The sequence below is a fragment of the Armigeres subalbatus genome, chromosome 1 (genome assembly GCF_024139115.2).
Source record: "Armigeres subalbatus isolate Guangzhou_Male chromosome 1, GZ_Asu_2, whole genome shotgun sequence".
Classification (NCBI taxonomy): domain Eukaryota; kingdom Metazoa; phylum Arthropoda; class Insecta; order Diptera; family Culicidae; genus Armigeres; species Armigeres subalbatus.
The window spans coordinates 306,326,392-306,353,823 of NC_085139.1; the positions used below are offsets into that span (position 1 = coordinate 306,326,392).

The 27,432-nt window shown below is 39.1% G+C and overlaps 2 protein-coding genes and 2 long non-coding RNA genes across 14 annotated transcripts in view; 3 read left to right on the forward strand and 1 right to left on the reverse strand.

Annotated features, from left to right (window-relative positions):
* Nucleotides 1-27,432, forward strand: part of LOC134207876 (mucin-2) — a 600,615-nt gene that overhangs the window by 476,112 nt on the left and 97,071 nt on the right. The gene's annotated exons all lie outside the window — the stretch shown is intronic.
* On the reverse strand, nucleotides 6,667-8,751 carry LOC134217386 (cell cycle checkpoint protein RAD17-like). Its single transcript, XM_062696134.1, is given in 5 exon segments — nucleotides 6,667-6,926; nucleotides 6,990-7,068; nucleotides 7,071-7,292; nucleotides 7,348-8,524; nucleotides 8,596-8,751. Coding segments are annotated over 5 exon segments (1,614 nt in total). The 5' UTR covers nucleotides 8,608-8,751; the 3' UTR covers nucleotides 6,667-6,802.
* Nucleotides 9,422-10,279, forward strand: LOC134217393 (uncharacterized). Its single transcript, XR_009981022.1, has 3 exons — nucleotides 9,422-9,548; nucleotides 9,614-10,021; nucleotides 10,084-10,279. It is a non-coding gene; the product is annotated as an uncharacterized LOC134217393 (long non-coding RNA).
* On the forward strand, nucleotides 10,703-11,529 carry LOC134217401 (uncharacterized). Its single transcript, XR_009981028.1, has 3 exons — nucleotides 10,703-10,977; nucleotides 11,058-11,158; nucleotides 11,221-11,529. It is a non-coding gene; the product is annotated as an uncharacterized LOC134217401 (long non-coding RNA).

A 27,432-nucleotide genomic window follows, 5' to 3' on the forward strand; every position in this document is an offset into this window, starting at 1 on the left:
CAAGTCACTCCCAGCGATTCGTCAATCATCTTTCCCTGAATGTGAAACGGTTGGTATGGCTGTCCCCCTTTCTTTCTTTCGTAGATTCAAAACTCTTCGTTGATCATGTTATTTATTACTAAATAATCTGATTGTCGGGGAGTTCTGGATTTTCTTCCAAATTCAAGCCTGCCTGGCCGTTTTAATACTTGTGTCATATTTATGATATGCTGCAGATATTAATGCAGACAAGAAAATGCTCGGGAATACAACCGACATTTCCATAATGCTTTTCAATACTGGCTTTGCATGTGCACATTTGCGATTTTGTTTCATAAGATCCATATACTGTCCGCTAGTTTATTAGCATCATGTAAACAGAATAAGCAACCAATTGGCCGTACACCAATTAATTGTCCGCTAGAACTAGCTCATATGTAAACGAGCCATTACATATGAGCTAGTTCTAGCGGACAATGCACTATCCGACAAAACTAGCGCGATATTAGCACAATGTAAACAGGAATTGTCATCTGCTAATAGTGTTTACATTATGCTAATTTCGCGCTGGCCCTCCTTAGCTGTCCGGTAAGACGCGCGGCTACAAAGCAAGACCATGCTGAGGGTGGCTGTGTTCGATTCCCGGTGCCTGTCTAGGCAAATTTCGGATTGGAAATTGTCTCTTCTCATCGTGCTAGCCTCATGATATACGAATGCAAAATGGTAACCTGGCTTAGAAACCTCGCAAAATAACTGTGGAAGTGCTTAATGAACACTAACCTGCGAGGCGGCTCTGTCCCAGTGTGGGGATGTAATGCCAATAAGAAGAAGAAGAAGAAGAATTTCGCGCTAGTATTGTTCGTCCACTAGAACTAGCGTATATGTAACGGGCCATTATGGCCCGTTTACATATGAGCTAGTTCTAGCGGACAGTGCACTATCCGACAATACTAGCGCGATATTAGCACAATGTAAACAGGAATTGTCCTCGCTAATTAGCGTTTACATTATGCTAATATCGAGCTAGTATTGTTGGACAGTGTATTGTCTGCTAGAACTAGCCTATATGTAAACGGGCCATTAGTGTACATAGTAGTGAGGATATCAAATTTTAAAACACACTAGCGTTATCGGTTCGTTTACATATGAGTTAGTTCTAGCGGATAATGCACCATCCGGACAATACTAGCACGAAATTAGCATAATGTAAACGCTATTAGCAAGGATAATTCCTGTTTACATTATGATAATACCAAGCTAGAATTGTCGGATAGTGTATTGTCCGCTAGAACTAGTTCATATGTAAACGGGCCATAAGGGCCCTCCTTAGCTGTGCGGTAAGACGCGCGGCTACAAAGAAAGACCATGCTGAGAGTGGCTGGGTTCGATTCTTGGTGCCGGTCTTTGTCTCGACTTCCTGGGCATAAAAGTATCATCGTGCTAGCCTCATGATATACGAATGCAAAATGGTAACCTGGCTTAGAAACCTCGTAGTTAATAACTGTGGAAGTGCTTAATGAACACTAAGCTGCGAGGCGGCTCTGTCCCAGTGTGGGGATGTAATGCCAATAAGAAGAAGAAGAAGATTTGTTAAGGGTTTAAATGCGAATGACAAAAAATTAACGAGAAGCAGTGTCAATAACTGATTGGTTACTACGCTTGTTAACAATTAACTCAATTACTGTGATTCCTAACATCAATTGAATCTAAATATATCTTTCACTTTAGGATCAAACACAATGGATACGTTTGCGTACGTTTTGACAGTTTTCCCATGGGAAAACTCGAAAACTGTCAAAACGCACGTAAACGTATCCATTATGTTGGACCCTTTTGAGTAGTATAATTATCACCGAAAAAAGTCAATACATTAATTTTGATAGTCACGCGGTGATCAAAACTTAGAAAAGTTGTTAGAAGCATTTGAACCAGCGTTTCAGCTGATCTGCTGGGTCGGTCAATAACTGACCATTCGCGTCGTCTTTCACAGGCATTGTTGCATTCATCTTCGCCCCACTTAAGCTTCGTAAGATATCTCGTAGAAGAGGCGGATGTCCCCGGTTGCTGCGGTTTTCTCCTTCGTCAACCAGAGCTTGTCCGGTCGACATGAGTGTTTCACTTCCTTCTCCAGAGCCGAGTATCGTTGACAGGCTAAGACTTTGACTCTTCTGGTTTTGGTTCGCTCTATCGCGGCTTTTGCCTCTCTTCGCTCCTCTATCTTCCTCCAGGTCTGATCGGCCCAGGCGTATTACGCCGATGAGAAGGTGATGATCAAACGCGGTATCGGCACTATGTTTATTCCATACATCAAGAAGGTTTCGTTCACACTTTTTTTTTTAACTATTGTATTTATTTGGCAGGCTCAGGCGTGTATAACACTTAACGGAGCCGAGACTCTTAATGATATTTACAATCGATATCATCTTATTATCAACTGTTAGTAAGGGAAAGGGACAAAGACCAAGATACTCGTGGCGACTCAAGGTTAGATTGCGTAATTTGGTGATGGACGGGGTTGGGATTTAGGTTTGAGGTATTTCAGCTGCTCATCCGGGTATTTGACGTCATGTCTGGTTTGGCGTAGCGTCGTGCTCGGGTTTTGGTTCTTCAGGGAGCATCTTCCGGATGGCCAGAGCTTCATGGTACACGAAACAATGAGACAGAGACAAGAAAAAAAACTGAGAAAGAAAAAATTGAAGTATTAAACTTTGATGTCAGACGAGCAAAGAAAGGCATAGATGGCCTGCAAATACACCACATCGCGATCTCCCAAAACACCTCTTAGTTCCCGGAAGGGTTGTTTACCTCGGGCCACAAGGGTATCCAATAGTTGTTCTCTTGAGGCGCCATTTTCCGTGCAATACCAAACTACGTGATCGATGTCATCGTAACCGGCTCCACACCTACAAAGATTGCTATCGACCAGGTTGATTCTATAGAGATGTGCGTCTAGTGAATAGTGATTGGACATAAGTCTCGACATCGTGCGAATGAAGCCTCGGCTTAAGTCCTCACCTCTGAACCACGCTCGCGCAGAGACTTTAGGAATTATTGAAAATAGCCACCGTCCAAGTTCATTGTGTGACCAATTCATTTGCCAATTTTGAAGAATACTCTGACGGATTAATGGGAAAAACTCGTTGTTCGAGATTTGTCTATCATAAACTTCACCTTCCTGTGCGCCCACCTTTGCTAGCGAGTCCGCCTTCTCATTGCCATAGATTAGGCAATGGACGGGACCCATACAAAGGTAATCTTGAATGATCTTTTCGATTCAAATCACGCATCTGCTCTCTTATGTTTGTAAGAAAGTAAGATGCGTGCTTAACAGGTTTCATCGACCAAAGTGCCTCGATAGAACTAAGACTATCCGAGAAGATGAAATAATGGTCTACGGGCTGATCACAAATTATCCCGAAAGAATAGTTAAATGCTGCCAGCTCAGTAACATAAACCGAGCACGGTTCCTGAAGTTTTCGGAAGGTGGTTGAATTTTCATTGAAAACACCGAAGCCAGTGGATCCGTTAATGCGAGAACCATCAGTGAAATATCTGTTTTTGCAATGATATGTCCATATTTTTCGGAAAAATAGGGGAATAGATATGTGTCGAAGGTGATCTGGTATTCCTTGAATAGCATGTTTCATGGACAGATCGTATTCAATTGAGGAACTGTCGTTGATGAAGTGGCCTGAGGTGGATTATAACATGGAAGACAAAGATCTGACGATATGTAGGTGAGGTAGACCTCAGGAATCTTGACTGACGAATCAGATCAAGCATATTATCGAAATTTTCCAAGACAAGTGTGTTACTTGTTCCACATTTGATCAGTATTCTAAGTGAGAGTTCCCAGAAACGGTGCTTTAACATTATTCGCAAAGATCGGGATGATAACTATGGTGGCGTTCTTCTGGGGATCAAAAATGTCACCCCTTTACAGAATTCCCATCCCAATGGTAAATGGCTTGAAGTCGTCGTTGCCAAGTAAATGTAAAGAATAAAGATCTTTGCATAGCTTCAGTTTATATTCCTCCAAATGCCTCGCTTAGTCGTCGACACCTTTGGAGCGCAGTCTCTCTTCTATCATCCCCAGTTTTAATATTGGGCGATATGAATGCGCATGGTATTGCATGGGCGAAACCAGAGACGATAACAGAGCGCATATTTTCTATGATTTGTGCGACGATTTCAACTTGAATATCTTGAACACAGGTGAAGTAACTCGAATAGGACCTCAAGGTCAAGAAAGTCGAATAGATCTGTCTTTATGCTCAAATTCACTATCATTAGATTGTACGTGGAATGTAATCCAAGATCCCCATGGTAGTGACCACATGCCGATAGTCACCACAATCAAAAATGGCTATCAACGATCAGAACCAGTTCAGGTTCCATTCGACCTCACGAGGAGCATTGACTGGCAAACATTTGCATCGGCGGTAGAAATTGGTGTTGAATCAACTGATATTCTGCCACCACTGGATGAATATCCTTACCGAGTTGATTCAAAAAAGCGCACTAGAAGCTCAGAAACGACGCGTTCCAAGTACATCTGTCATAAGAAGGCCATCCACTCCTGGATGAGATGATGAATGTACTAAGTGGTATTCTGAGAAATCTGATGCCTTCAAGGCTTTCCGTAAACACGGAAGGTCTGAGCTTTTTGAAGAGTATTTGAGGCTTGAAAGAAAGCTCAAAAATCTTCTCAAGGCTATAAAACGTAGCTACTGGCGACGTTTTGTCGAGGGACTATCACGAGAAACCTCAATGACAACACTTTGGAAAACGGCCCGCAACATGCGGAACCGCATTTCCACCAACGAGAGTGAAGAATACTCCAATCGATGGATATTCAACTTCGCAAAAAAGGTCTGTCCAGACTCCGTACCAGCAGAACCGCTATTTCGAGAATCAGTCACTGATCCCGGTTCTTTGGGTGGACCATTCTCAATGCTGGAACTTTCTATGTCTCTTCTTTCATCGAACAACTCTGCTCCGGGATGCGATAACATCAAATTCAATCTTCTTAAAAACCTCCCAGACATCGCAAAAAGACGATTACTTGACTTGTACAACTGTTTCATGGAGTACAACATTGTGCCCCCAGAATGGCGATAGGTTAAAGTAATAGCTATTAAAAAGCCTGTGAAACCAACGTCTGATCATAATTCATACCGGCCGATTGCCATGCTATCATGCATAAAAAAATTATTGGAGAAAATGATCCTTTTCAAGAATCGACCATTGGGTCGAACATAGCGCATTACTATCAAATACTCAGTTTGGTTTTCGGAAAAAAAAAAAAAAAAACGATTGTTTAGCGTTGCTCTCTTCAGATATACAGCTGGCCTATGCGCACAAGGAGCAACTGGCTTCAGTTTTCTTGGATATTAAGGGCGCTTTTGATTCTGTTACCATAGAAGTACTGTCGGAAAATCTGCACAGTAGTGGATTACCCGTTATTTTGAATAATTTCTTGTACAATTTGTTGTCAGAAAAACAAATGAACTTCACACTCGGCACTCTGACAACTTCCAGAAATAGCTACATGGGCCTTCCCCAAGGTTCATGTTTAAGTCCCTTGCTTTACAATTTCTATGTTAAAGATATTGACAATTGTTTGGAAGGACAATGCACGCTCAGACAACTTGCAGATGATGCCGTGGTCTCTCTAAGAGGTCCATGTGCAGCTGTCTTGCAAGGACCATTGCAAAGTACCCTGGATAATCTGACTGTTTGGGCCAGACATTTGGGGATCGAGTTTTCACTGCAAAAAACTCAGTTGGTTGTGTTTACTAGGAAGCGGTACCCTGCTCAACTGAAACTAAAGCTGTTGAATGATGACATCAATCAATCTTTATCTTCTAAATACCTTGGAGTCTGGTTTGATTCCAAATGTACCTGGAAACCCCATATTGATAATTTGATAGAGAAATGCCGGAAAAGGATCCATTTTCTACGCTCTATCTCCGGAACATGGTGGGGTGCTCACCCGGAAGATCTCATCAAACTTTATAGAACGACTATTCTCTCTGTTTTGGAGTACGGCTCTTTCTGCTTCCTCTCAGCAGCTGAGTGCCATCTAATCAAATTGGAACGAATTCAGTATCGTTGTTTGTGTATTGACCTTGGTTGTATGCATTCAACGCATAACATGAACCTGGAGGTACTTGCTGGAGTCACTCCTTTAAAATCGTGGAAATTGATTTCATCTTCAGAAGAAAGCCATGTTTCACAGAGTGCAAATATATCGCAATCGGAGTTGCGATTCGTTCACACTTTTGGCTGACGCAGATGTTGACCGTTTGGTTTTCTGTAAAGTCGCCCATACAGATCTTGATTTCATCCTTCGGAAGTCTATCTACGATGGCATTGAGTTGGCTGTAGAAGTTCTCTTCGTCTTGCATATCGGCAGCATCAGTTGGCGCATAACATTGGATTTTAGTAAGGTTTCTGATCCGTGTTCTAAATCTGGCAACGATTATCCTTTCATTTATAGGTTCCTGCTTTATAAGCTCAGTGTGTCTTTGTGTGCCCCACAAAGACTGCACAGTAGCAACTTTCGGGAAAGCTTTAATATTTCCTTAAAAACAGAAAGTTCAGCCAGTTACAAATGACTGTAATTGCTGTTACAGAAAAGTAAAACAACAATTGTTCGGCTAGATGATTTCAAATAATCGCAGGTAATATTTAACAAGTCTTATTATTTCGATCTTCATTAGAATAACAAACATTAAAACATATATTTTAGTTTATATGCATAATTTCTAGCCATCATATTTATGAAAATTTATTCTATACTATTTTAAAACAAATAAATCTATCCCTTCGCCGCCTTTTTTATAATATCTAAATATTTTTTATAGTCTGTCACAAACAATCCTGCCGAGATAGAAGACGTTTCAAGACCAAATTTTCTCAACTGCTGTTCGTGGTTGCTAACGCTAAAAAACGATAATCATTATTAGGTGTTCGAAATTATTTTTTCTATCAAAAAACTAACTCACCTCGGTTTATCAAAGGTTTTCTTTTTCCTAATCTGCTGCCATCCAGCGGCCGTCTTCCGGTTGTGCATCATCATTCCCTTACAACCAAGTTCAGCCCATGTCCGGTCAATTGGTCCTCCCGGAAGCTGCTGCTCGTAATTACGTCGGCCAAACTGAGAACATCCGCCGCCCCAACGATGTCGTCAATGTCGGTAAACCGGTTGACATAGTTCGAATGGATCAACGATATCATCGCACCCGGTTGCGACACGAAAGCCTCCGCTAGATCCTCCGGTGAGTGGTGCAGCTTGTTCGTCTCATCGACTACGGTGATAATCTATTAGTAAGTTTGACATGGAATTAATTCGGCAATAGTTACATTTTGGATTGAACACGCGCCCCAAAGCGTGCATCAACGTAATGCTCCCATCCGATCCAACCGACTTGAGCTTGGATTCCTTTTTCTTGCCCTTCGTGCTCCGCACACCTGACGTATTCAACACCACCCCACTTCCAGCAATCGTTTCCGTTTCCAGCCGGGGAGCGTTCTTCAACGAAGCGAAATGCACATTTAACGTCGCACTACGCAAATCACCTTGCGATGATAGAATGATACTGTCGATCATGTCCTGCGAAGGCATCCGATAGTGCTGGGTCATTTCCGGTCCGACCATTAGCGAGGTGATTCGCTTCATTGCCTTCTTCATTAGCGTCGCTGAAACGCTGTTGAAGGTGATGTGATGGATTCGAAAGTCCTGCAAAACACCCGGCGGAAACAAGTTGTACACAATGTCGAGCTTCTTGCTCGACGTGTCCGTTGCGATGAAAACCAGCGGCGACGCCCCCGTGTCCTGGTAGGCTTCAAGCGATGCCTTAAGCGTTTCCGGATCGCGCAAAAACGCGTTTGGAATGTCCTTCACTAGCAAAAGCTTGTTATCCGATTCGCCTTCGAAAATCGAACAATATCGGGATGTTTTGTACAGGAACGAATCAAACTGGTCCTTCTGATTCTCCCGGAAAGTAAGCTCCTCTTTTGTTCCACCGTCGAAGTCATAGTTATCATGATAGAAAAGATCTACGTCCACCGGGGTGGTCCATTCGGAAACCTGATACTGGAACTCAGAGGCGATCGTTTTCACGGTCGTACTCTTGCCGCAACCCGCCGGTCCGGAAACCAACAGGATGGCAGTGGGATCCGTTTCCTTGATTCGGTCGTACGTTCGGAACCACTGTTGGACTTCCTCGATCTTCTTATAATGGACCGCCAAATCCGTGACAGACTTTGGAGCCAGATCGACAGACCAGTCGAACTGGCGCAATTCCGCATCGGTACGTGCAACAGGTGTCGGCTTCTGTTGGACCGTCAAACTCGTGCTTCGGCTTAGCTTAGGTTTCTTGGAGGAAGAAGTGTCCAACGGAGCAGTTAGTGTAGCTACGGTAGCTACAGAGCTCGGTGATGTTGGCCAACGATGACTCGTGGAAGAACTGCGTTTGACCGTTGGTGTTGTTACTTTCCCTTCGAAGTCGAACGCAGATTTGAACCAACCTTTGGATTTCTGTGGAACAAATAAGACGATTATATATTTATGATGAACACTGGAAATCTAAATTGTGCACAAGTAGTTACATTTCCAGACATAGTTTCGAGTGGTTCGTAATTTTTGCTGATTTTGGTTTTTCGCGTTTGGTTTTTTCGTTTTGAGCCCGATTCGATCTTCTCTTTCGATTGTTTACATTCTGGAGATGGATTCTGTGCAACAAAAGGATGTTAAGGGATCGTTCAAAAATTACGTCCCAAGTTTGAAAGAGGGAAGTAGATTTACACGGTTAGATGACTTTACCCATTATCGGTATATTATGTTATTGTTGATATTGTTTCACTGTGAATTCACCCATTTTCTTGAAAAAGCGCCACTACCCATTAAAATGGGTAGTGGCGCTTTTTTAAGAAAATGGGTGAATTTTTCACGGTGGGAATAATATCAACAATAACATAGTACTCATTAATGGGTAAAGTCATCTAACCGTGTATACACACACGAAACCCCAAAACTACTTAAAAGTGGGTTGTTTTCGCTCAAAAACGTATTTAGTACACACCCGTTTCAAATCACTCAGAGACTGCCGTCTCTGTTTTCCCACGGAAATGTTATTGTGGATTTACTTGACCAATGGATTCGAAGGTCGGTTCACTTGCCTATTTCAAACGTTCGTTTTTCCAGCAAGGTTTGCCAAACTCAATAAATGTTTGGTAGATTACACGCTTAGTTCAGTTCACCTATAAATAGGTAACTGATTCACCCATATTTGGGTATTTTATAAAATACCTATAATATGAGTGAAATTTACCAAGAATATTAGTAAAGTTTACCAATATTGTTAGAAAAATTAATTTACCTATATATGGGTAACTTGATTTACCCATATTTGGTTGAAAAATAAAACATTTTAGAATTGATGCTTGACAATACATATCAAATTTCTTCCTTGATAATTTCCAAACAGAGGATGGCAAAACAAAAAGAAACTGATCTTGGCCGAAGCCGAAGAAATACGGAACCGGTGTTGTTTACTTTATCGGTAAGTAGGTTTAAATTTGCTGGACAAAATTAATGTTATTAAAAGATCAAATTTGTTGTTTTCAGATTAACTTGAGGCTATTTTTCCGGAACTGCACATACACAGCGATTTATTTCCCTGATGCTCGTTGCCGGATAGCATCGAACCCGGACGATTTTACCGACCTGTACGTGCACCAGACCGGTGAATGCAAGCTCATCCGGAGTTCTTTGCCCGCAGAGCTATCGATGCCCCTAAAAGGAAAAAATGATGAAAGCGCTGTGGACGGATAATGCCGTAAATACGAATCCTCTCCGGAATGGAACGGAACGGAAAAATGAAAAGGAACCTGATTGTTTGCATGCAGCTAGAGGAACTACAGGTTGGATCGACGAGAGAGCACACCGATTCGGCCGACGCAGAAAAAAGGAGGAAATCTGAAAAGCAAATCATGATCGTGAAGCTGCGCACCCGCCGTGTCTATTTCTTCATAGGTAAGCTTAATTTTTCTAGGAAAATATTTTCTATGGATAACTGTTGCGTTCGTTACTTTCAGTTTATAAAGTCCGTCTGGGATGTGATCGTCACTTATTTGGTACCAGCCAATCTACTAAATTCTGGAGCTTAAACGAAGCCATCATCTGTAGAGGCGTGGAAATCCTTTGCATGGTGGATCATCAATCGGGAATGTCTGGCAGTATAGTAGTGGTGGCGTGATTCCCATTATTTTGTTATCAACAGGGTGGAGCGCCTTTTATTCTGTTACATGCTGATATTGTTATTGTATAAAATAAAAAACATGTTGAATAAATTATATAAGAATTACCATGTAAATATTTTATTTATCGCAAAATATTTTTAGGTCCCAAATAAAAAACGCGAAAAAATAACCCAAATATGGGTGAAATTACCTTGTATACCTTGTTTTTTGCTCCTTGTCTATCAAAACAGATGTCAAAACATCGGAAAAAGAAAGAGAATTCCGAGGGAAACAGCAGAGCACGTGGCAGACTTGTCAGTTTTGACAGATTTTACTATGAAGATGGGTGTGAAGGTGAAAACGGCGATTTCAACGACCGTTCAAGGAGCGCCCGGATAAAAGTGTACACTGATAATAATTGTGTCGTAAAATCATCAACGCATACATGTTTATCGTTACTATGCATCGAATTAGTATCCTTAACTATGATATCTTTCAAAACAACCACAGTATAGTTATCATAACTATGTATTGTTTACTATTTGTACTATTGCGCATAGTAACTTTAACTGCGCAGCGTTTTTACGAAAAAATAAATTTTCTCCTGCCGTTTAGGAATTTTGACAAAGTCACGGGTAGAGTTTACACCGTTGCCACGAGTCATTTAATATTGCTGCTCCGATATTGAAAATGTCGAAAGATCATCGGGTTTCGGACATTGTTAATGGAACCAAGGAATGAATCTTACTGGTAAGTTAACAGTTAAACGTTAAACGGTTGAAAAAAATAACACAGAGATAATAAGCCTCAAATTCTAACGATATTTACAGGATACTTTGTGTGCTGTTTTTATTGCAACATCGGCGAGCTTCCTTATATGAGATTATTTAATCTGGAACACTGAAACTCTTCTGCCGCATATGATGTAAAGGTAAGTTTATTTGATAAATATAAAGAAACAGTGAAGATTTGATAATTATTATATTATTGCAGGAAATTGTTTGCGTTTACCACTTTCCCAGCCATCCACACAAAAACGCTCGCCAAACTTGTCCCCGCTCGTACATCGGATCAAAACCTTCCGAACGAATGCCGCTGCTGCCGCTTAAGAAATCCAAAGGACCTCATTGCCCCGGAGCACAACGAGTTTGTTTTTTTTTTGCCGTAGCGTAAATTTAAAACGAAATCCAGCAGTTTGGTTTCCCCGGTTTCCCCAGTCAGGTGCATTATCCGGATAACGAATTTTATGAAAAGATATCCTTACGATGATGTTGAAAAATAATAATTCAATACAAATCGGACTTAAAATTTGTTTGTTTTCTTTTCACTTATACCTGTTTCATCCATAGTAAACTGCGTAACATATTCACAGTTAAATTTACTATGTGCAACATCACCAGTACGCAGTAGAATTAATAATAACATAGTCTAATCTATTACCTCTCACATCTTGATAATGCATAGTAAAATTAACCACAAGCACAGTTGAAGTAAATACGAGCTGCGTTCTGCACAACTCAAGTGGTAAAATGTTTTAATTTTACCTCAATATGGTGGACGTTACTATGCCGTTGTTATCAGTGTACCATAGGCTCAACAGTGTAAACAATTGAATTACCATATGCTCTACGGTATACAATAGCATATATTGCAGGGCTGGTAGCGACCGAAGCCACTCTAAATAGTGACTTTAGTGATCGAAGCTGACGAAAAAAGGGACCAAATAGTGACTTTCAGTTGCAGAAAAAGTGACTAAATAGTGACTTCCAATTTCAATTGCAAGTTCGATGAGACGAAATCAAGCTGATTTTAAGTCGAAGGAGAATATTTTTTCGTAATTTGTGTCGGAAACCATCTTTCACTCACCACTCTTTTCTCTTTCAACGAACTCAAAAGAGAAACGAAAATCGTACTCGGTATATTTTATCTATTCAGTGACTAAGTAAAATTGTATTGCCCTCTCTTTTAACCTCGCGAAAATTTTACTCATTATCAGTAAAAAGCAGAACAACTCAAAACTATGAGTAGTCTGCAAGCAAATCCAATTTTTACGCCACTGGCAGTGAGCGAAATATGGTTATGACTCTTAACACCTGTTTCACTTTCCTGAAAATTATTTCTCGGCGAAAATCTGCGTGAATGAGCATTCTCTGCTCGTGAGAATGAGTGAAAATTACGATCGTTGGATTAGCTACTTAAGAAAGATGCAGAGAACTCTTTGATTTGTCATAAATGCCACGGATGTTTTTGGAATTTTTAGTCCGACAGGTTTTGGTAGAAAACGATACAAAAATTATAAAGATTCATGTACAACGAGCCTGGGATTGAACGCTCGACCTCTAATGAGGACCATGCTCTCTGATTTTTTAAATATTTTTAATCCAAAATACGCAGATTTTCCGACTTGCAGTGCGTATTCATGAAAGATTTTTGCTATAGAATTCGCCAGCGCATGCAATCTTCAAAATTGGGGCGACAAGAACACCATTCTATGATATCTATTCAATAAATATTTGTTTAGAGCAAACCTTCATAACATTTGTCAAAAATCTACAGAAAAATAGCCGCTTGAGAACAAATCATATTTTCTTGAATTTTTTAGGCAAATTTTTATATGGATGCCTAATGAGGGATAAAGTCTCCTCAAATTAAGGCAACAACTCAAAATCCAAATATCCTGAAATTGTGGTGGAATTATGGCATTTTTTTCAGTGAAGATCATTTAGCATATTTATGGATTTGTGCTGTGAAAAAATGATAGCATTTGGCCATTATTGGAAGAAGTTGTTCTAATTTTGCGTGGCCACTAAAAATTATCTTCAGGTGGAACAAAACACAATCAATAATAGAGTAAATAAGGTTGTCAATTAAGAAAATGACGGGGCACGTAACCAGCATTTATCTAGAGGATCTATTATAAAGATATGCTATATCAATACTACTTTACTCCCCATGATCGCATATTTGTAACATATGCATTTTAGTTGATTTTGTAAATCGTTTGTCAATCCTCCTCAATCATTTCCAGCTACCACAGATAAGCAAGAAAGTAAATCCTATTTAACTGTTGTGGGATTAGATTAACGAATCTAAGCTAAGATTGAGCTTGAACGATTCGAAAATAACACTCGCATACAAAATGAACAAAATGCGAGTGTTACAAATATGCGATCATGGGCAGTTTAGTTCTTGATAAAACAGGGGAGAATCAAGTCTCCCAAGGAATCAAGTCGCCTCACCTTCCCCTATAAAGTTTGAGTTAAAAAGAACTCTAAATCGATAGGTCTCCTGCTTGCATGACTGTATACCAATTTATAAATTGTGACGTACAACACCTTCAATTAGTTACTAGTGAAATGCCAATAAGAGCAGCGATTTAAATAGCTCATGAAGATTCAAAGCGATCATTTTTCCAAAATTTGTAATTTCATTTCCGCCATGAATAAAGCATCATCCGATGGATACATAAAGTTTTATCAAAAAAATCTTGTTCAATAGTTTCAAAATAGTTGAAAATAGTGACTTTTGCGAGAAAAGTGACTTTAGTGACTTGAGGTCGAAAAAGAGACTTTTAGTGACTAGCCCGAAAAAAGTGACCAAGTCACTAAAAAGTGACCCGCTACCAGGCCTGATATTGTTTCTTGATGGTTGATATCTCTTGATATGTTGATATGTCTTGATATGTTGATATGTCTTGATATTGTATCAACACCGTGGATATCATACGTCAACATTGTTCTCTAATGTAACAATATTTCCAATTGTTTTTAGAACATTTTAGTGCATAAATTTTAATCTTTGATAACTTCTGAATATTTTGTTCAAATTGTATATAAGCAATATAACGATATTCATCCCATTGCCGCAAATATGCATTATTTTTCTTAAAATTTCATTTTTGAACGGTAAACCCGCCATAATTAAGAAATCCAATATCGTATTGTTTTACTATAAAAATACAATACAACCTAATGTAATTTGAACGGGTTTCTTCATATATTTCAACAATATATTTACGATACACTCTATTGTTTGACAAAAAAAAGTGTATGAAAAAATCTCAGATTTTGTATAGTTACGATACTTAACAACCCGTACGTTTTAATGCAAAAACTTCATTCACAATTTAATGAATGGTTCATAACAATACATTCTAATGTATTTCTATAATTTCATCTACATTAAAATTGATTGTAACTTTATTGTGTTTTATAGTAATGTTACAATAAATTATTTTTTTTTTTCTATAATATTTTTTATTCGGGCGACTATTTCGAACGGTCGGGTCCAATAGGGAAATCCACGTACAATAGATACTCAATTTCCGTAAAAAGTAGAACTACTCAAAATTTGAGTAGTTCTACTTTTTACGAAAAATGAGTAAGATTTCCGTGAGATAAAAAGAGACGGCAATACAATTTTACTCAGTCCCTGAGTGATTTCGGGATTTGGGCACGGAAAATCAAAATCCCGGCCCCATTTAAAATGCAAGGGGACCAAAATCCGGCGGAAAAATTTCCCGAGGTGTAAGGTAGCCTTTAAAACGGGCGTGTACACGTTAAAAAAATGTAATTATGTTATTTATTAGATTTGATTTAATAGCTTTATTATTATGCATCTCTAGATAAAATAGAATACTGTGGCTTCCTGCTGGATGCTTCTCAGGTAATACCAAAGCCACTAGCAACGAACTTCCATCAAAATGTAGCAAAATGTAGCGTGTCTATTTCAAATATTGAATAATCAAGATTCGCTAGGTGTTATCCCCCTTTAACGATCAGTTTATTGAACAAACACTAAGATAACGTTGAACTATTATCTATATTGAAATATTGTACGTGGATTTCCCTATTTGACCCGACCGTTCGAAATAATCGCTCCTTGAACGGTCGTTGAAATCGCTGTTTCCACCTTCACACCCATCTTCATAGTAACATCTGTCAAAACTGACAAGTCTGCCACGTGCTTTTGCTGTTTCCTCGGACTTCTCTTTTTTTTTCCGATGTTTTGACATCTGTTTTGATAGACAAGGAGCAAAAAACAAGGTAATCTACCAAACATTTATTGAGTTTGGCAAACCTTGCTGGAAAAGGGAACGTTTGAAATAGGCAAGTGAACCGACCTTCGAATCCATTGGTCAAGTAAATCCACAATACTTAGGAAAAGACGTATTGTAGAAACACCAATATTCTGGTTCGAATTCAACAATAAATATTGTAAACTCAGGGCTAATAATATTTATCGTTTGATTCAATCCATAATATTGTTGTTTTTACAATCAAACCGCATCATGTTTTGATCGAGGGCTGCGACACATTCAGATTGATGATTTGATGCTCACAAGATGATTAATATAAGATTTAATATCCTTAATTTTATTAGATTCGGTAAATACAGGCAGTTCAGTGACTTGTACTTGACTCGACTTACATGTAAGTCGAGTCAAGTACAAGACACTGAAGACGGCCTTACTGTTGAGGTCGAAATACGTATCTGTCAGGATACAATTAAGTGGTGGAATTCAATGGGATTGTTTAAACTCGTCTTATGACAGGTGAAAACATTCCACTAAAAAGCTCAAAATAATTTTCTTATCAAGATTTATGAGTTTTTTTTTAGATTTTCTTCTTGCGATATATTTTCAACGTTGTCGAAAGGATGCGCGAGGATGGATAGGATAGACGAAGATGGACGAGGATAAGTCATATCGATATAATGTCATATCTGTTTAAATCTTTACTCATCCATATCTCATGTCATATCTGTTCAAATCTTCACTCATCCCGCACTCATCTTCGCACATCGCATCATTTTGACATCAATCATTAATGATCAACACAAAATTGACAATGCGTTTTTGATGCGAAATTAAAATGCAGTTTCACAGGTAAGTATTTATTAAAAGTTTTTTTTTTGATCACCGTACATGACTCAATCATTATTGATTTTATTGGCATTTCATCGTGGTGAGTACAACATCTAAAGCTCAAAGTAAGAGGGAGCGCAACAATGAAGAACAGTATGGATAGGTGTCACAAGCGAGCGACGAGTATGAAGCGAACAGAAATTGAAATTTTAGTAGAGGGCCAGTTGTGAGAAAAGCATTGTTGAAATCGCTGTTATTCTGCCTAACGTCCACCCAGGAACGGCTTGGGTAGTAGCATGGTGACTACTCTTACCAAGACAGGCTGTCTGTTTTTTGTACTAATGACTTTTAGAAAACGTGGTTTAAACAATGGTTTATGTACCATACACTGCCAAAAATATCTAAATGAGATATATGTGTCGCCGTTTTAAATTTTTGCAATAGCTTCACCCTAATATAATCGATATTGAACCACACATAAATTAAATAATTGCTAATTCGAGACAATACATACAGTTTATTTGGACATATATTTTATTAGTAGTCTGTGTGGAGAATGGTTATGTGTGCGCTGATATAAATCATAAGTTAAATCTATGGATTTTTGCCAATAAATATGTGTGGATTTTTAGTAGTGTAGTATAATATTTAGTTTAGATTGGATGAGTAAATTTAGCAGGGATCCTGAAAGATGCGCTTGATAAAGCCTAGCATAGTATTAGCTTTGTGAATGATTTTGTTATAGCGATTTACAACAATTAGTTTCGAACCTAAAATTGATCAACTCAGTTGTCTTCATTATGTTTATTTTCAAGTCAAGCAACTTGCTCAATTAGTTTGCTTAATTAAACTTCAACAACTATGAATTTGTATGAACTATGTATTTACAGTAATTATGATGATAAATAAATAAACTGCACCCTCTAATTTAAAAAAAAAATGTTTTAAGTATTATTTTTTTCGTATTTTCAAGAAAATTATATATAATCTGCAATAACTGAAATCCAATTTCAGTTAAGAATTTCGTTAGGCAAACTTATAAATTTTCATAATGTTGTCTATTGAAATTCATAAGGCAACTTTAAGAAAAACATAATCATCAACTATAGCTCTGATTCATCCAAAGTTCATTCAGCATCATAAGGCAACCTTATGATTTTCAAAGTGTTTCCTTGTGGCTAATTTTCATAAGGCAAATTAATGAAATCTAGAAGGTTTTTTACGGCAGTGCGTGACAGGTCTCTTCGGTCGTCGAGTCACAATATCGAAAATGATAACTACAAACTTCACAGCAGCGCTGAGTATCAACCGTACAGTATTAGGAAAGATCGTTATAATCCAGACAGTACGAAACGTCAGCAGCAAATCCAAATCGATCAGAAGTTATTGAACAATTTCCTCAAAACGTGTCACTCGTACCTAAAACCTCATTTTTACCGCAATTTGCTAGCATGCTAGTCGCAAATAACGAGACCAAATATCTCGATTTGGAAAATGATCGTCGATCTTGCAACGTCAATGTGCCTTGCGACGGACAGAGCTCCGAAGTTCACACCGTTATAAATGAAATCGCAAAGGTTTATGATGAATCGATTAGTCATCCAGATCGAGGGGTGCGACACATCCAGATTGACGATTCGATGCTTTTCGATATCTAGCACTTTATTAGATATTTATGAGATTTTTAGATCAGTGTATTCTTATTAGATTTTTTGCTTCTATTCGCTGCGATATTTTTTCAACGTGTCGAAAGGATGCGCGAGATGGAGATGAGGATAGTTAGGGATGAATAATAAACATCAGAGATTTTCATGTTTATTTTTCAGTCATCTCAGTCAGGTCAAGCAGTTCCAGGTGGCCACTGAATTCGATTTTCAAATTCTGGTTTTTCCCCGCTTTTCCCGGAAATTTTTGTAAAATTTTCCCGAATTTAAATTAACTTGAAAAAAAATCAGATTAAACTGGAGGTTAGTTTTATATCGAAGCAACTGTAAATTTGTAAAGAACCTTTAAAATAGTTACATTAAATTACCATCAACGTGTTATGCGAAAATGGTTTTAACAAAAGGCACACTGAAAATGTGCGCTTCGTTGTCATGTCGTTAGTGTTAACCGGCATTTCATCAATGTCGAATCGTAATTATATATTGGCACTAATTTACAATGATGTAATTTTTTTCTTAGTTGCAAAACATTCGTATTTTTTCTAGGATGCAAGCTGTTAGTTTCTGACAGAAAAGCCAATGAAAATTGCATGCCAGTCTAGTGTAGTTATTTCTTCTTAGAGCATAATGTTCACAGAAAGCAATAAAGTTGAAGTTCTAGTATAGCAGACATCTTTTCAATGTTCGGCTATCGGTTTGATCTTAATCAAACTATTTCAAAGAATACTTGAACTGATGGAGCTTTTTAAATTATCGCAAAATGATGTGAGGTATGACACAATTCTTTCTTATAAAGTAAATTAAATTCAATTACAGTTTTAATCTTAGGAATTTAGCAATGAAATAAGTAAAGCACTGTATAACCTCATTATGGTGATTGGTGAACCCGAAGACAATTTTCGTTTCCGATCAAAATAATTATTCAGTCAATTCAGTCAAATCAAAACATATTCGATTCGTAATTAATTCAACTATACTTCTAGAAAGTAAATCTTGGATTTGTATTGAAAACTTTGAACGTCCCCATTCAATATTAGTATATTGAGATGTTCTTAGCTTGGGAACCTATTTATTATTCAGTGTTACAAATTAGAAAACTATCTTTAAGTAGCTTTTTCACCATAGTGAACTAAATATATTTTACTCTTTAGAATATTACAGACATATTCACGAAGTATTAAAAAATTACCATTTTCAATGATTTGTAGAATTTTCAAATATAATTCCAAACAACTCTTGAACATGTGTTAAAATATATAATATTTATCATAATTATTTTTTTCGAATTGTGTGCAATTGGAAATTACATACAGATAACAGAAGTACAAAGGCAAACTTGGATGAATAACTTGAAGATGAAAAAAATCATTCGAAAGAATGAATATTTCGATATTCGATTCTATGCTGTTATGCCTTATAACATAATATTTATGATATATGGCCAGTTCTACCAAATCACACCAAGCATCAGAAAATTACTCTTATTTTGCCCAAGTTTTTGTTTAACAGATTTAATTGATCACAAATCGTATAGGTCCTACGCTATAAGATATCTATCAACCCAATAACTGAGGATATCCTACAACAAAAGTACGTATGAATTGATTTGAAATAATTTCCGTTTTCCTTTTAAGTACAAAATATCATAAATCAGTCAAAAAGCCGCTTCCTCAAAATTGGAATCAAAATGATCTAGAGACAATTAAATCTAGAAAAAAAACGACTTATTTTTTATACCTCACACATGAACATCAAAGAGAAAATCTTTCCTTTTTATATCAACTTCATTAAAAACTTTGAAGAATTTTGAATGTAAGTTATCAAAAAAATATGTTTTCCCGGTTCATGTTCTGAATTCCCGGTTTTTCCCGCTTTTTTTCCCGGTGACTTCAATTTCCCGTCTTTTTCCCGGTTTTCCCGTTTTTCCCGATTCGGTGGCCACCCTGAGTTCGTTCATATCGTCGTTGCGTAGCTTTGATCTTCACGAAATAAGCTTTTTTTTGCGTAATCGATGTCCCCATTTCCCCCAGTATTACTGAAAAGTACCGTTCCGGAAGCAGGGACAGTGTGGTGCGAGTCGCGAGGTACATATCTGCGTCAACACTGTCAACTGATCCTAATTGTTCAGGAGAAGTTCAGTTCCTGTCCCGACATTACATCAATAAATTCAATTCGCTTCGCCAAATATCGGTCATGCGCGTCGGAACGATTTATTTTACGGTAAATTTTTCCGGAATTCTGTAGGGATTCTTTTCGCGACTTCTGACTTCCTTCATGAATTTTGCAGGGATTCCTTTGGCAATCTTGAAGGATTCATTTCAGAACATTGAAATTCGAATGAACTCTCTCGGGAATCCTGGAAAGATTCCTTTGGGAGCTCTGAAGAGAATTTGAAGGATTTATTCGGGAATTCTTGAGATTCCTTCTTGAGTTTTGTAAGAATTTCTTCAGGAGTCCTGAAAAGATTCCTTCGAACTTGGAAGAAAAATCCTTCTTCAGCTCTGGAGATTTTTTTTCGAGTGTCCCAAAGGGATTCTTTGGGAATCATGGAAAATTTCTTTCGAATTTGGAAGGATTTCTTTAGAAATCCTGCTGAGTTTCCTTCTGGACCCAACGAGGGATTCTTTCGGATACCATGAATGAATTCTGGAGGAAGAAGGGATTTCTTTTGAAGTCGTGGAGGAATTCTTGCAGGAAGCTAGGAGGAATTCCTTCGGCAATAGTAGAGAGATTCCTACAGAAATCCTGGTTCATTCCTGGAGGGATTCCTTTTGGAATCCCAAAGGGTCTCCTTGGCAGTATTGTGGGAATTTTTCGGGAATCTTGAGGATTCATTCGAGGACCCCTGAAGGATACCTTTGGGAATCAAGGAGAAATATATTGAAAGGATTCCTTTGGAAAACCTGGCTTTTTGATATCTAGCACTTTTATTAGATATTTTTGAGATTTTTTACATCAGTGAATTTTCATTAGATTTCTTTTGCTTCAATTCGCTGCGATATTTTTTTCAACGTGTCGAAAGGATGCGCGGAGATGGCGAGGATAGATGAGCATGAGTAATGAACATCAGAGTTTTCATGTTTATTTTTTAGTCGTGTCAGTCAGGTTAAGCAGTTCGTTCATATCGTCTTTGCGGAGCTTCGATCTTCACGAAAAAAGCTTTTTTTTGTCCCCATTTCCCCCAGTATTACCAAAAAGAACCGTTCCGGGAGCAGGGACAGTGTGGTGCGAGTCGCGAGGTACATATCTGCGTCAACACTGTCAACTGATCCTAATTGTTCAGGAGAAGTTCAGTTCCTGTCCTGACATTACATCAATAAATTCAATTCTGCTTCGCCAAATATTGGTCATGCGCGTCGGAACGATTTATTTTACGGTAAATTTTTCCGGAATTCTGTAGGGATTCTTTCGCGACTTCTGGACTTCCTTCATGAATTTTGCAGGGATTCCTTTGGCAATCTTGAAGGGATTCATTTCAGAACATTGGAAATTCGGAATGAACTCTCTCGGGAATCCTGGAAAGATTCCTTTGGGAGCTCTGAAGAGAATTCTGGAAGGATTTATTCGGGAATTCTTGAAATTCCTTCTTGAGTTTTGTAAGAATTTCTTCAGGAGTCCTGAAAAGATTCCTTCGGAACTTGAAGAAAAATCCCTTCTTCAGCTCTGGAGATTTTTTTTTCGAGTGTCCCGAAGGGATTCTTTTGGGAATCATGGAAAAATTTCTTTCGAATTTGGAAGGATTTCTTTAGAAATCCTGCTGAGTTTCCTTCTGGACCCAACGAGGGATTCTTTCGGATACTCATGGAATGAATTCTGGAGGAAGAAGGATTTCTTTTGAAGTCGTGGAGGAATTCTTGCAGGAAGCTAGAGGAATTCCTTCGGCAATAGTAGAGAGATTCCTACAGAAATCCTGGTTCATTCCCTGGAGGGATTCCTTTGGAATCCCAAAGGGTCTCCTTGGCAGTATTGTGGGAATTTTTCGGGAATCTTGGAGGGATTCATTCGAGGACCCTGAAGGGATACCTTTGGGAATCAAGGAGAAATATATTGAAAGGATTCCTTTGAAAATCCTGGTAGCATTCCTTCAGGCAATCTGGAGGAATTCCTTAAGGAATCTTGAAGAGACTTATTTGTGAAGTTTAGATGGATTGCTTCGGGAATAAGGAATGATCTCTTTTGGGAGTCCTGGATGGGCTTATTCACATAATTCTGGAGAGATTTATTCTTGAGTTCTGCATCGATTTCTTTGGGAGTGTACCAAACTGACTATCTGGCTAAAACGCCCATAAGACCGCCCCATAAAACATCCTCACCGACTTTTCCTACGATTTAGTCGGTTTCGTCGGTTGGATCGGTTTACTTTGTAACCGACTAATCGGTTGTTTGTTGCACAGACGCTTATGGAGCTTTTACAGGGGCATTTAGCGATTAAACAATACATTAAATCGGTCAACCAAATCAACGGATTTAAAGCAATTTAATTGGCATATTAATCGGTTAATGTAGCTTAGCACGAAAAAGTAATTAAACCGACGAAATCGAACGATCAAGTTCTAGAGAATCGCATGATTAGTCAACTAATTCAATTAAATAATAAAATATAGCCGACGAAATCGGTTGATTAATCAACTGGATTCAGATTAATAATAAAATATAGCAGACTAAATCGGATGATGAAAAAGAAAGTTAATTGGTCGATTAGTTATTATATTCTAATAAATAGTAGACGTTTCCTGACGAAATCGGTTGTTTTTGGATCTATTAAAATAAGTAATAAAAACGGATGATTAAAACGGAAAACAAATACAACCCGATGAAATAGGGTGATATATTTTTATTAAATAGATCGATTTTGAATGACTGCACCGGTTGTCGAGTGGTACTGCAGGGCAGGAACTGTCTAACTTTCCAGTATGCCTGGATTCGATAACATCGTCAGAAAAATGTGCCAGAACCCAGAACAGTGGAGAGCGGTCCCAAGAGCGTCGTCCAGAATAGCCGACATCCTACAACGAAGTTGGCGAATAGAGCAGCAGCAGGCAGCAGTCGAGAATATATATGTATGTCGATAATGAATGGAAACGCCAGCGCCAGCTACCGCGTGTAGCCTTAGAACATGACGAAATGGCCGGAGGAGTTTCGGAGGAGTTCCCTCTTTCGGGGAACTTCTCGTTGGAATAGGTTAGATCCGCCGTCGAGGACTATTCGAGTCGTTCGCGATCACGACCGGAGCGGGAGCTAAATGGCTCAACGAATAAGGTGAGAGCTGAAAGGCTCAAGGCAATCAAATCTCGGATATCGGAGTAGGCTAGGCCCACCGCCGGGGATCAGCTGAGTAGATTGTGGCGTGCGAATACACCGGCTCCGGGTCGTCGGGGCACCATTGAACCGGAAGTTATCTCCACCCGGAATCCTTGGTGACCTCGGCATTCGTCCGGTCACCCGTTGAGACGGGTCTTCTTCCAGCCTTCCACGGATGCGGGTCGTCGGGGGAGCTTCCGCCGCCAGTGGACTCCCCGTCGGAGTAGCTCTGAATAGCTTGCGAGTACGTTTTGTTCACGCCTTTGTTCGCGTACAACGAAAACAAACGCAAATAAGAAAAGTGGATTTATTAGGTCATACAAACATTAATAACTAATACACAAGACAATTCACAATATTATTTTTGAAGAAAAACATTGAACTTTAACTTACAGAGAGTACAGAAAACAGGTCATTACTAGCCCATTATCAACATATTGATTCTGTCTGAAGATCGAATGGCTTCGGAAATTATTCCATTCAGCTCCCATAATCTAGCGGAGATTTTTTTTACGAGTTTCTAGAATCAAAAACTGTTTTTTTTTATTGCGAGTGAGGTTTTCAGCCTGAGATAAAAATTGTTTTATTAGCCATAGCTTCAGAGCCCATGATGCGGCTAATTTACCGGATGTATTTTGACCATATCCGCTGATCCCATTGTCCACTCCGGCCAATTTTAGGAAATAAGATTTCCCGTCGAAACTTGTTGCGAGTTAAGGATTGCTGCCGAAAAAATGGGCACGCATACATACATATACACACATACATACACTCACTCATACCTGCCATCGTATTGTACTAAATTTTGCAACTTACGTGATAGATATTCACACTTCAACAAATGTTTATAATTTTGTTTTATGCAATAATATCAACTGCTTTTATAAGTAAAACAAAACGCTAAGCAGCAAATGTAATCTATCAATCAATATCCCGATTAAATCTGCTATATAAACATCTACTTGATCGATCGAATGATACGTCGATCGAAATAATGCCTCAAGAGCCACCCGACTAAAATATATTATCCATACCAATCATTTAGTCGGCACCAGATTTAGTTGGCATTCATGAAGGTTGATTTTCGCCAAACACCCGATTACGTCGGTGATAAAAACAGTTGGTTTCGTCGACCCCTTTGGCTGACACCCGATTTCGTCGGTGATATAAAACGGTTGTTTTCGTCAACACCCGATTTCGTTGGTGATAAAATTGGTTGGTTTTGTCGGCACCTGACTTCGTCGGTGTATCAGGAAATTTCCCATCTGGTCAAATGTTTTATGGGGCGGTAGTCCTCTACGGATATGAGACCTGGATAAAACTCGTGGAGTGATCAACGCACACTTGGAGTTTACGAGAGAGAAAGTGTTGCGTATGGTGAGGTGCAGATGGAAGACGGTGCACGGCGAATGAAGCACCAGTTGCAACAGCCATCGTTTACACCGCGAAAATCGGGAGACTGCGGTGAGCCGAGGACGTTGCCAGAATGTAGGACAATAATCCGGGTGAAAATGGTTCTCGACACCCATCCGACGGGCTTAAGGGCTTAAGGACGATCAAGGTGGAAGACGATTTGCGGACCCTCCGCAGACTTCGTGGTTGGCGAATGTACATAAATGCACTGCGGAGACAATTATATGGGAAGGAAACTTCTCATCCGAAATACTTTGGAACTAACAGGGCTGGCTGGAGGTGAATCTCCTGCTGGACTGCTGTTATTAATGTTGTTATTTCCCAACGATATGCCACCGTTGAAGGTTGCTCGTCTTGGAGACCCCTGTGTGTTTGAGGATCATCTGTCCTACTACTGTATGGACAACTCCAGCATTATTTTGTGGTATTCGTGCAAGCAGGATGCGGATGTGCCTGAACGCTCTTCGAGCACATTCATCACATCCGCATCCTGCTTGCTGGGTATTTGCCCCTTCAATAAATAATTTACACCGTTTCTTTTGTGCCATCAATCGCTACCGCTGCCCTATACTATTCTGCTTCTAAAATCATTCTCACGTTCTTCCACATCCAGAAACTGATCTTCGTCCGCACTCAGCATCGCTTTGTCTTCATCTGAACGTTATAAAATCCGCAAATTCTAACTGTGTCGGTGCCGTCCCAGTAGCAGAGCGGCATAGACACGAAATCGTTTTACTAAGATCCGTGCCTGAACTACCGCAGTTACTAAGCCACTATCTTCCGCTGAGCCAGATTTTGACCCAATATTTCCAATCACTTTTCCGTGTCAGTCAATCGTTCTTGAACATAGGCGATTCCATCGCAAAAGTAGCTAAAGTTCCCTCTTCGTTTCCTACCGATTGTTCGGCATTGTCCTCCATATTTCGGCTATCATTCGCCTGACCATCTCCGAATTCCCCTGCAGTTTCGCGGTGTTTCCGGAAAACGGAAACTATCGATCATACCTTTTTCACAGGGCTCACTCTGTATGTTGTTGATTGATTTTAGGCGTGTGCGCGTTCTGCCCTCCTTCTATCAATTCCAGGTTCCCCATTTTTCTCATCTCCAATCTGCCAAGCTGTTCCCTCAGCGCGTACTCGATTCACCTCTTTCTCAAACGAGACCTTATATCGAAGTTAATTATTCGAGCGAATTTGCTCATCCTGTTCCAGCATCAAAGCGATCTGTTCAGAAACAGCGCTCTCCGGCCGCCGGTGTTTGGTAGTAATTAGCGTTGATGATTAGGGGTGTGAGCGTTCCCACGGCGTACACCGAAACTGGACTTGAAACTGTTGACCCGTTAAAAACTCCTCTGTCGGTATATCGTCGATGTTCTTCCGTTGAAAGCTGAGAAGTTTGTAAACTCCCATGGAAGATGACCATTTCGGTGACCGGAAAAATCCGAAAATTCCAAGTGGTGGGGAACCAGGTGGGAACTGATTGTCGAATGTTTATTTATTTTTTGATACAGCGGTAAAGATATTGTCTTGATGAAAAAAAACACGGGCAATTGATGATGATGTTCTGCGATGCCCAGGGGTGTGCTGTGATTGAGGTTACTTTCAGAGGATACGAGAAGATTATTGAAGATAGTCACAAAATAAAATAAAAAGATATAAAAGATGCAAAAGAAGCTTTATGAGGATGCAAGAGGATATCGTTGAAATTACAAAATTCAGATGTGTCGCACCTCCTGATCCAGATATATCTTCTATTATTTCCAACTCAACGGACGTGCAGATATCGCGTATCGAGACAAAAGCTGTATCCACGGCCCCAGTTCACACTGTCGAGAAACCCTCATACGTACTCTCCTAGCTCCTCATGACATCGAACCACACTTCAGGCTAATGACAGTGTAAAATGGCAAGTGCTGCGCTAAACAAATCTACTTGAAAAATCGTGGATTCCGGATTCAGCGGCGTGAGATATCGACGACGAAGATCAAGAAGTGCGTATTGAGATTTAACGTTATTTAACGAGTTTATAGTTGAAGAATATTTCTGAGAAGTAAATACAATCTAACGCTTTTCAACGATTGAAGATGATGAGCAATAATAACATGGAAGAAAATCGTGGTAAAAATTCAACGATCTTCCCCAAACATAGACATAAAAGTCATTATATTTTTCAGTGACTTATTGATTATTATTTTTTTGGGATAACTAAATTACTTTACATATGAGGTGAACCGGTCAAGGGCCGAAAACCTCATTAATAAAGACAAAAAAAAATTACTTTATTCTAGGTAAACAACAACCTTTAGCTATAGCAAATCGTGTGGAGATCTTGGGACGAAGAACACATCTTATAGTACCATCTAAAAAGTTTAGAGCCAATCAACGAAAAAATTTCGGCAAAATGCGCGGATGCGAGGTCTTCAATGTATACAACCAAATGGTAAAGCTATAGTAACTGTTTTGCAGTATCAAACAACCATGCACTTGTACCAAACTCTGGTGTCATAAGAAACAGCGGAAGATAGGCACTCGAAAGAAATTATTGGAGAATCTCTTAAAACTTTCAATTCCATGGGCAATCATATAGCTATCCATGGGACTGCAAGACCAAAGGTAAAATATAAAACATATACTTCAATATTCTCAACTAATTTGAAAACCGGAATTAGGGGATAAGGAAGTTGGACTTTCCTCACAATCCAGTACGTTGAATCTACATTCGGCAGTATGCGCTGTTTTGAGATTATGAAGGCCGCCCAGCGCACCACTTCCGAAGTTAGGTTTAACCAGGGACTGAAGAGAAGGCTGATACGCCTCCTCACTCCATTCATTCGTAATATATACAATGTTTCTGTTTTAATTCTGTTTAATCTATGAAAACATCACTTCGAAAGTATCGACGAGCTGTTATCTGAAAGAAGCTTAAGGCCAAACATAAAAGGCTCCGATGTATTTCGAATTA